At 38.8% G+C, this 11,344-nt stretch overlaps 1 protein-coding gene across 1 annotated transcript in view; it reads right to left on the bottom strand.

The window, feature by feature from the left end:
* Positions 1 to 6: 6 nt before the first annotated feature.
* The window catches only part of LOC109922695 (checkpoint with forkhead and ring finger domains, E3 ubiquitin protein ligase), a gene marked incomplete at its 5' end in the record, with an annotated part of 19,161 nt that continues 7,823 nt past the window's right edge, over positions 7 to 11,344 (bottom strand). Inside the window, 7 exons of the mRNA XM_048593555.1 lie at positions 7 to 332; positions 1,428 to 1,498; positions 3,455 to 3,538; positions 5,147 to 5,266; positions 7,665 to 7,786; positions 9,512 to 9,674; positions 10,475 to 10,629. Coding sequence (XP_048449512.1) covers positions 225 to 332; positions 1,428 to 1,498; positions 3,455 to 3,538; positions 5,147 to 5,266; positions 7,665 to 7,786; positions 9,512 to 9,674; positions 10,475 to 10,629 — 823 coding nt within the window. The remainder of the gene's footprint in view (positions 333 to 1,427; positions 1,499 to 3,454; positions 3,539 to 5,146; positions 5,267 to 7,664; positions 7,787 to 9,511; positions 9,675 to 10,474; positions 10,630 to 11,344) is intronic.

The following is an 11,344-nucleotide window of genomic DNA, read 5'->3' as shown; positions in this document are numbered from 1 at the left end:
CAATAAAATAGATTACCTGGTCATTATGCCATTACTTCTTTTTGTTGGATCTCACCACATGAAAATTGGCTGTTCTATTTCCTAAATTATAACAGTGGCTACATTTTAAGCATTTCATTTCCTGCAAAGTATTTGCATTCTGGGATTTCCTGGGGTCATGAAAGATGCCACCAAAATTCAAGTCTTTCTTTAAAGATTTGTTTTTACAATATCCCATTAATATTTCAGTTATAATTGCACATACCTGTAAGAACAAACTTTCCTCTCTGAAGAGCTAAAAGACATTCTTGCAGCATCTCTTTCCAAGTAAGACCCCTAGATGAAAGGTAATTCTGAAAGGCAATGCCAATCATGATTATGCTGCATGTTTGGGGCATCCAGTTCTCAACTTATTTTGCTCTGAAAATGCGTGAAGTCTAAGATTTCATTTTTGATTGTTCAGCACAGATTAACAGACAAGACAGTAATTTTTTAAAAAGGTGAAACTGTGATTTCATGATGGGAGTTCAAAAGGTGTTAAGTAACACCTATTAGATGAATACAAGTTATACCTGTTGAAGGGATGCTCTGACCCTCCTGCACTAACTGAATGTCGAATTCTTTAAAAGAAAAGTTAAGCTGGGTTTTGTACATTTGAAAAAACAAAAATAGGTGAGTTTGTTTGCACAGCCCACAAGAACAGTCAATGTGATCAGTCAGGTTTACACCATTGAGGGGATATAGACATAGAGCAGCATAGAAGGCCTAGGAGAGCTAACCTGCCTGTTCTCTCGGGTAGGATTGGCATTCTATCTCAGGAGAAAATCTTGAATGCAACGACATATCAAAAAAAACAATGTTCTGCTAACTGAACTCACAGCTTAGCCCATTTGATATCAGTCTCACCTCTTGGGTCTGATGGATTCAAATCCTACTGAGGAAATTTAAAGATCCCACAGACCTGTTGGAAGTGTTAGAGTTCCCTGGTCTTGACCAAAATCTTTTTTTGACTAACGCCTAAAACAAGTTTTCTGCTGTTCCTCGGAATAGCTGTGAGAGATCATGCAATGCACAAAACACTGTTCCCATTTAGTTTCAAACAATAACTGCCTCTGAATTGCCTCCAGATGTAGGTATACCTAACTTTCTTCATGATTTCAATATTATCACCAAAATTATGATGTAGATCATACAGTAGTTCTTTGCATTAAGAATCCCTAATAACAAAGACCTATTCTTTTGCCTAACTGAACAGGAAATATCAGAGTCACTCCAGGTCACACTTTAACACCTCTCCACAATATGAGCAATAAAAGGGATGCGAAACAGCAGTCAGTCAATCTGCCTAACTGGAGCATGGAGAACATGCACTCCAGGGTTAACCAAATTCAGGCCTAGAAATTGAATGCATTAAAAAAATTGAAGCTTGTTTATGGAGGGGACCTTACCTTCAGGATATCTGATTCATAGCTGTTGTTGTTTATTATTCCATCCAAACATTTCTCTCCAAAATTTACATCTGTCAAAAATATTACACACAATCAGTTTGAAACTCTAAGTTCAGTTATAGATCAAAATACTGAATAAGATATTCACATAGGGTTGCCCCTCAGAAACCAGAGAGTGGCCTTACATCAGATTTTTTTTTTAAAAAATAACTAGGGTCACAGGTTATCGAGATGAGCAAGACAGTGATTCTAGTTCCATGTTGTTCTATCAAAAATGTTGGCATGGAACTATGGGCCAAATGGCTTTCTGTTGTACTGAAAATATCCAAGAGGTTTAGAAATTGGAAAAAGAAAATGTTCCATTTGTCAGCATGGATATCCAAAACCAAAACCACTCCAACCTCAGTCATCATTACAGTTTTCAAATGATACTTGCATTCAATCAGAAAGTGAGTTCCAGATCATTGGCTCCTCTGTCAAAGCATTTGAAAAATATCTTTTTTCATTAAACACTCAGGAAACGAAGGACATCTTCCAATAAACTCCCATGGCAAAGCATCCTTGCCATCCCACAAGAATTAAGATCAATGGTGAGATTCCAGAAAAGATGGATGGTTTTTTCAAACCTTGGGAGCCTCCTCTTGATAGAGGCAAACATAAACTAAGAAATTCACCATAGACTCCAATGTGACTGCTCAGTCTTTAGTCAACTGAGATGAGTATGTTGAGTGCTGGATCTCAAACCTGAGATTAAAGGCACGGGTTACCAAGCTGCAGCGAGTCCTGTGCTCCTATACACTTTAAAAGCTAGGATTACTGACATCTCAAAGCCTGGGGAAGTAATGCCTTTGCAAAACCTTTCAAATACGAAGGCAAGAAAGGCAATCTAAACATCCTTTTCCAAGCTAACATGCTCAGCTCTGAGGCACTATTCACTCAAAACCAGTTCCACTAGATGGGACACATTGTGGTATGCCTGATACCAGACTCTCAGAACAAAATGAAAAACCCGAAAGAACTGCAGATGCTGTGAATCAGAAACAAAAACTAAGTTGCTGGAAAAGCTCAGCAGGTCTGGCAGCATCTGTGAAGGTAAAAAACAGAGTTAAAGTTTCAGGTCCGGTGACCCTTCCTCAGAACTCAGAACCCTTTGTTCTCAGAACAAATTGCTGGACTTGGGGCTTGGTTATAGCAGGAAACCCCTAGGAGGACAAGGGAAACATTTTAAATAAGTACTTAAAGGATCCCAGATGTGGTCAATGTTACAAGTACATTCAAATAAAAGCAAAATATTGCAAATGCTGGAAATCTGAAATGAAGACCACGAAGTGCGAGAGAAACTGGTCTGGCAGCATCTGTAGTTAGAAAAACATAACTGAAGAGGAGTCAGACTGGACACAAAACATTAATTCTGCTCTTCTCAAATACCACCAGACTTACTGAGTTTCTTCAGCAATTAGGTTTTTTTTAAAATACAAGCAGACTCATCAAGACCCTGACTGGCTAAAGTGAAAGTGGCTCATGTGAGAAGGCACAAAAGGCATAGAAACTTTATCAGGAAGATGCAGAGGCAAATTGGAGGCATTGGAGGAAGGGGAAAAACCTCCAAAACAAATTATCTACTCAACCCTGAAGCACAACTTGCCACATATGTGGCAAAGCTTGAAGATTACACACTGGACTGATCAGCCATTTCCAAATCCACTGGAACTGCAAATGAAAGAGACAGTCATCCTCCCAGAGATCGGAGAAAACTCTCAGACACAATCACGGTTAGACACATCAAAATTCTACAGTCCTGACAAGAACACTGGGGAAAAAAGAATCAACAGTCACCAGTCAAAAATACTGTGTCTGAACTGCAGAATTTACTGACACAATGATGTTAAACTATTAGCCGAGAATCAACTGTTCCTGTATGATCAGTCTAAATAAAGTAACCCACTTTACTGTCTCATCTTTGTATTGTACTAAAAGGACTTTCTTAAAATGTATGAAAGAAAATGTATAAAAGAGAACGTATCTACCACAAAATCTTGCCAAGCAGCCAGAGCATCCCACTCGAGTGCAGCCCCAGTACATGTGGCAGAAGGGCCGCAAACAAATCGTGCCTGGAACGAAGGACACATTTTCAGAATTACTTGTCTATTATGTTATTATAGGTTAACAGTGATATGAAAGGCTGAACAGAGCATTTGTTTAGGCTGAGGCAGTTCCATGAAGCAAGGCTCATTTGCTTTGAAAACAGATTTCACCGTAAGCTTCTACACAAAATAACATTTTAGTGTAGATCAGGACCTAAGGTTTTAAAACCATAGGCTGATCTGTTTATTCCCTCACTGTTAGAGATCAGTTTTGAATTTTTTAAGTGGGAAATGAATGCATTGTACATTTGAGACGTAACCTTCTGTTATAACAGAGTTACAACTTAAAGTAACTTAGATTTATCCTTTTACTACCCTTTTAAAAATAATCACATTTAGCAAAAAAGTAGCAAGATGAGGAGAAATGTTCAGGAATTTGCTGCCTTAAAATGATGTAGATCCTATAACAAATTGCAAAATTGAACTGGTTAAAAATTTGAAGAGTAAAATAAAATTGTAGGGTTATGGGGAAAGATCAGGGATAACTGGTTAGCTTTATAGAAGAGCTTTTCAAACAGATACATTGGCTTCTTTTATATTGCATTGTTCTATGATTTCGTAAGAAAATGCTACATCACTGTGACCAAACATTAAATTTTTGTTTTGCCCTCACTTTACTGTTAGTATTAAATTATCTGTAAATGAACACCCAGTTAAGAATTGTTTGGTTTCAACTGACCTATGATATAAAATGACATTGGTCACCAGATCAATGAAGACCAAACAAGCTTAAACAATTCCATTCCAGAATGAAAATACACTACACTTCCAGATCAGGGAAAGGTTTAAACAAGCTGGAGTACACTAACCACATCATTAAAAATACAACTTCTAGTGAAAGATTCAGACAAACTGAAGACCTTGTTTGTGCTCAGGTCCTAGGACCTATTGCTGGTGAGATCATATCTAGAATACTGTGAGCAGTTTTGGTCTCCTTTTTTAAGGAAAAATATCATATCATTACAGGCAGTTCAGAGAAGGTTCACTGGGATGATTCCTGGCATGGAGAGATTGTCTCATGAACAAAGATCCTACTTACTGGTGGTTAGAAGAATGAGAGGTGATCTAATTGAAAAATATAGGATTCTAGAGGGGCTTGACAGCATAAATGCTGAGAGGGTGTTTCCTCTCATGGGGGAGTCTAAGACCAGAAGGCAGAGTCTCAGAATAAAAGGGGTGCCAAATTAAGACTGACATAAGGAGGAATGTCTTCTGAGGGTTGCGAGTCTGTGGAACCCCTTGCCACAGATAGCTATGGTGGTACAGTCCTTGCGTATATTTAAGGCTGAGATAAAGTAAGGGAACCACAGGTTAGAGGAAAAGGGCAGGAAAGTAGACAAGAAGAATGTCATATCAGCCATCAACCTATTGAATGGAGGAGCAGGCTCGTGGGGCCAAACAACCTATTCCCTTTTCCTATTTCTTAGTCTTATGGACCCTGAACAAGACCTGGAACTCTGTTGAAAAGGGAGCTGAGCCAAAGATATCAGTGAGTGAGGCCCTATAACCTTTTTTCAAAGCAGCCAGGCAATTCATTAAAAAAAAACTTAAGAATTCTGCAAGATGACCACTTACATTGCTGAGGTGTAATTGTCAGATTCTGTTCATGCTCTGCTCTCCGGTCAGGCATAGGCTGAAAACAGCAAGTGCAAATCAAGTGAAGACCTCGAGCAGGGCAGGTGTACTCCTGGACAGCTTAAAAAATATTTTAACAAAGACAAAGACAAAGATACAGTTAACAAGTTTTGGACATGGACAAAGTAATTCACAAGGCAGAGATCAGAAAAACATACGAGTTCACTGCTGAATACAAAAATATCTAAAACATAAATGAGAATCTGATTTCATCAACTAGTCAAATGAGTAATCATTATCTGTAATCTGAGCAGTCACTGTTCACAGTTAATTAAAGTACAAAGCAAAATAGTGATTGTATTTAAATCAGTTTGTTCATTCACAAGTAATAACAACGTTAGAGAAAGTTAATTAATTATAGCTATAATTAATTAAAAGTCAAGTCAATCTAGAATTCTGTTTAATATTATTTATGATCTACATTTTTGCATCTCTCAACAGTTATGTAAAATGATTACAAATGATTAACATTTTAAAAGGATGCTGTGAAACAAGATTAAACGAGGTATATAGGTATCAGCAGGAGGGAGTAAATGGGTTCCTCCTGCAATGTTATCTTCATGACTTTATCACATCTGACATGTCAGTACAACTAGTTTTGAATGTGGCTTTGATTTAATGTTAAATCAGAATTGGGCAGCTACTCAGAGCAAATGACAGGTAAACAAGTATTCAAAAAAGCTAAAATATCAAAAGTTAAAATAACTTAAAATCTAATCATTGCAAAATCCAAGTCCTGTTGTTGACGTGCATTATTAAGATCTTCAAAAATACAGTTCTTAAAATAAATGAGGGGTCTAAACGTTGGGTCACTTAACTAGGTTAGCATCCAGTTCCACTCACGTTACGACCTTTGTCTCATCTCTTATTTGTGCACTGCTTTCCAGAAACTTTTTGAAAACATTCTATATACAAATTTTCTCTCATTCTGTTTCATGCATCCCATGATGCAAATCTGTATTCATATTTATAACAGTTGTCCAAACAAAGACCACACTTCCCATTGAGACAGCTTGCTCTGTGCTCTCTGGTCTTTTAAAACCTTGACTTTTACACTGATGATTAAACTGGGACAAATTACAGCCAGGAATACTGTGTATCAGTCACAAAATCTTCATGCCATGACACACACTGCCAAATTTGGCTCACCAAACACAATCAGGTTCTGTCCTCTCCTTTCACATCATTTTCACAGATTTCTCCTTTGTTTAGATTTCTGGCACTTATGAATTTGTTCCTCAGCTGCCAACAGACAGCTGACTTTCTCTCCCATGTTTTCTAGCCAATTAGTTTGTGATACAAGATTAGTTGAGTAGTAAATTCATTGCCGGCCCCTCTAAGGAAACACTATACATCAAACGTGCAGCAGGAACAGATAATTTCAATCAGATTCTCCATACTGCTGTTTAGACCTCACATAAGCCTCATTTTGCCCTACTCCATGTCACCCCATTAGTATATCCTATTTCTTTCTTCTTCATCTTCAGTCTAATCTTCCACATTTTTGCGTCTACAGGTCAAGTTAATTAACAAACACACCGAGCTGGAAATTATAAAAAAAGACAAAACATAAACCCATTAAATTACATCCACTTGAAATCAAACAATGCAAACATTCACACCATACACATACCAGGCAATGACCATTTCCAATAAGAGACAATCCAAGCACCACCCCTTGACGTCCAATGGTGTTACCACTACTGAAATACCCACTATCAACATCCTGGGAGTTACCATTTACCAGAAGCTCATCCACATAAATACAGGGGCTACAAGAGCAGATCAAAGCCTAGGAATACTGCGGCAAGTAACTCACCTCCTGACTCCCCAAAGCCTGGCCACCATGTAAAAAGGCACAAGTCAGGACCGTGATGGAATACTCCCTACTTGCCTGGATGGGTGCAGCTCCAACAACACTCAAGAAGCTTGACAACACATCCAGGACAAAGCAGCCTGCTTGATTGGCACTGCATCCTCAAGCATCCACTCCCTCCACCACTGACGCTTAGCAGCAGTACATACTGTCTGCAAGATGCACTGCAGAAATTCACCAAAAGATCCTTAGACAGCACTTTCCAAACCCAGAACTACTTTCATTTGAAAGGACATGGGCACCAGATACAGGGGATCACCACCACCTGCAAATTCTCCTACAAGCCACTCACCATCTTGACTCGTAAATATATTGCCATTCCTCCACTGCCGCTGGGTCAAAATATTGACATTTCCTCAAGGTATTGTGGGTCAACCTACAGCATGTCGACTGTAGCAGTTCAGGAAGGCAGCTCACCACTACCCTCTCAAGTGCAGCTAGGGATGGACAATAAATGACACCCACATCCCCAGTGAATATAAAAAAAATTAAACTGTGTAGTTAAGCAAGCAATTCAAAGCTGTGCTTAGAGTTATGTAACTGTAATTGCAGTATTGTCAGTTATGGTTAATAGACACTTACCAACAGGGATGCTGGTGGAAGTTGATGGGGCATCAGTAGTCATTCTGAAACCTGGCAAGAAAGTAGACTGATTGCTATCAGACCGGTATCCAGGACACTGCCTGCAGAGAATATGTGGCTGACTGAAAATAGATAGAAACACAAAATGCAGTCAACCATGGAGAGATAGCAAAGTGTATTTAAATTTTACTGTAGAGTTTGTGCAACTCTTAAGGAGCACCAAGAAAATAAATTCAGAAGCAATTTATTATAATCAATTAATCCAATCAGAAATCAGTTCTCTTTGTATTTATATCTCCATTTCTCATTCTGCACACTCACGTTTCAGGTCTTCTTTCTCCATTAAAAAGCTGATCCATCACACACTCAAAATAAACTGAAATAGTACCTCAAGTAATTTTATTCAAACTGTCAGTTGGTACCAATTTGGAACTCCAGCCAGAAAGTTTGAGCCCCGTTGCAGAGAACACGCAGAGGCTGATCTTCCAGTGTTGTACTGAGAGATTGCTGTTCAATCACATGCCCTTCAGACGACAGGTTAAAATGACATTTGGTTCAGGTAAAAGTAAAAAATATCTATGGCACTAACTAAAGAGCAGGAGAGTTTGTCCCTGCATCCTGACCAACATTTACACTATAAACAAATTATCCTGGAGTTTTGTGACATTCCGAGTGTGTGGAAGGTACTACATAATGCAATTATCTTATTAAATTTGTTCATTAAGCAGCTGAGCCACTCACCCCAGGATTCCTTAGTCTATAGCAAATTAGTGGATCTTGACCAAGACTCAAAACTGCAAAAAAATAGCTAGCTTCAGTGCCCTGGATATGGGGGAGGGTAGATCAAAAGAAAATACACCATCCCGAGAGTCCCCTTACTGCTATTCAGTGACACCACACCTCATCGTTATCAGTTACATAATGCACTTTGAACACATTGGGCAGGAACAGAATCAATCCTTGGCACAGTGCTCCCATGACTAATTGGTCTGATGACACCCAATGCCAATGCTTGCAATGAAACAGGAGAATCATTCAGCCCCTCAAGCTTGTTTCACCATATAATGACTCCTTGATAGCTCTGAGCTCCATCCACCCATTTTGCTCCATATCCTTTTCTTCTGTTGGCAGCAAAATCGGAGATTTATAATGAATTGAGCAAACATCTACTGCTTTTTGAGAAAGTCTGCTCCACTCTTCTTCACACAGTGGTAAAGTGTTTGCTAATTCTCCCCTGATGACCTGATTGACAAAAGCGCATAAGCTCAAATTCAGAGACTCATCCCATCAGCAGAAAAGGCTTTTCACTATCAACCCTATAATTTTATTTCAAAACCCTAAAAAAAAAGATGCTCAATCAAATCACTGCTAAACCCTCCAAATTCTGATAACACACTTTAGGTCAGCTTACATGGCACATAACCAGCACTGTCAAACCTGGAAACCAAAGTAGCAACAGCTTCAGGAGAAGACCGGAAGGGAACTGTAGGTTTTTCCCTCCATTATTCATTTCAAAAGGTGAATATATGCAACACGACAGCTGAAGCATTACAAGAACATGGCCTGAATTATGTCTGTGTATTTTGCAATAACATTTGCTCAACTGTGAATACTGAATTTTCAGGCTGTATTTTCCAAGGATGCCCACCACTTTGTAAAGGGCCAATAATTCATTACAAAGCAGGACATTCACTGCTGTTTAGTCACTGCTCCAATTATTTTGCTTGTTTTAGGAATCCTTAAACGTTAGCATGAATACTAATCAACAATTATGCCCTTTTATAAGGGATCATCTGCTCCTCATGCATTTCCTCTGGCACACAACAGCAGATCTTTCAAAAACTCACCTAAAATCAGAAGATTCACTATCAACATCAGACAGTTCCAGAAAATCCTCGGAGCTGACCTCTTCATCAGAGAATGACCGCTTAATCTTAGGTTGTAACATGTCATGTGTGATTTTATTTCTGGCATCCATGCTTTGCAGTTCATCTCCACTACGACACTTCTCTGAAATAGTAATTCATACACAAACATGGCCAAAATAAATCACCAAACTAGTATCATAATCTAGCACAGTTTTGACAGGTGTCTTGTGGTCCAATATTTTCTTTTCCTCTTCCACTCAGACAAGCAAAGAAATTTTCAGATAAGTCAAGCAAGAAATATGACTGGGACAACAAGATTACCGATTTCTGTTAAGAAATTTGCACACATGGCACGTTTTCTGACAAGATAACATTTTCCACTCTGACAATTTAAAATTGTATTTCTTCTTGTTTGTTGCATTATTTCCTACTGACAATTTACATCTTTCTCAGAATTACATTCCAATCCGGTAATGGAAAGTTACATCTGTGAAATTGACAATGTTCTGCAAAATTCAACAGAATGAACCAAATTGGAAACAATCTTGCTTCTCACATTCATTTTGACCAGTTGGTTACTCAAAATGACAGAGCATGATTTCACACACAGCCATTTCTGACTTAGCAACAGAATCCCTACATGAAATACAAGTTTCTTCAAGATAGAGGTTTTTTTTTTTTTTAAAAAACTTCTGCAGTCTTGATTCATGCACTGAGAAAATTCAAGTAACTACCAATATCAGTGACTAATAACCAAGAGCAAGGTATGAATGACTTTACAATTTTGCTTTCCATAGATCTTAAAGCTGAAAGCTGTAATTCATGTCCAAGATTCCTCCCTCTCTCCCAAATCACATAATATCAAACACCTGGAATATGTGATATCATATATTCTAACACAAACAAATCTGTGCACATGAATTTAACACAGCAATTACTTGCCTGGATGTTGCAATAGGTAAGCCTCCACCAGATTATTCACCATGTGGTTCTTGCTGATGCGTTCAACAGGACAACGGCAAGTTGGGCAAAGTGACGAACGCTCCATCCAGCCTGAGTAACATGCCGCACAGAATGAATGCATACATGGTTGAAGGCTGAACAAGGTCAGGGGAGGGTAGAGGAAAGGTGAAATTAGACCTTATAGGGTTTTTTTTTTGTTGGATAAAGCTTCTACATCTTGTGCTGAAAGATCAAGCTAACCACTTACTCATTTTTCAGAGTTACCATCGCTGAAACAATACATTTACAAAAATTACCAAGCAAACACATACTAGAATGCGAAGCTCTTGTAATGCAGTGGGAGTACTCCTACCTCTGAGTCAGGAGGCTCCAGTTCAAGTCCGACCTGCTTCAGAGCTGTTAGTGGCACATCTGAACAGGTTGGTCAAAACACTTCTATACCATAATGATCGATAACTTTCATTGATCACCGCTGATCATAACCCAAATACACTATCCTTGGGAGCAATGTTGTTAGTTCAGCAGCTAATCTTTTTCTGCCATTTTTACATCGCCACCCACAAAGCCCACATTTGGAGACTACATTTGGGTCTCAGTTGCCACCAGAGATGGACTATTCAAAATATTGTAATGTTGCAGTCTTGAGCACATAATTTAAACAAACTCCTACTAAAACAAGAGATAGTAGGAACTGCAGACGCTGGAGAATCCGAGACAACAAGGTGCAGAACTGGATGAACACAGCAGGCCAAGCAGCATCATAGGAGCAGGAAAGCTGACGTTTCGGGCCTAGACCCTTCATCAGAAATGGGGGAGGGGAAGGGGGTTCTGAAATAAATAGGGAGAGAG

The sequence above is a fragment of the Rhincodon typus genome, unplaced genomic scaffold (assembly GCF_021869965.1).
Source record: "Rhincodon typus isolate 14 unplaced genomic scaffold, sRhiTyp1.1 hic_rhity00003096, whole genome shotgun sequence".
Classification (NCBI taxonomy): Eukaryota; Metazoa; Chordata; class Chondrichthyes; order Orectolobiformes; family Rhincodontidae; genus Rhincodon; species Rhincodon typus.
The sequence above is the reverse complement of the archived record's forward strand: the minus strand, read 5'-3'. Positions and strand labels throughout refer to the sequence as shown.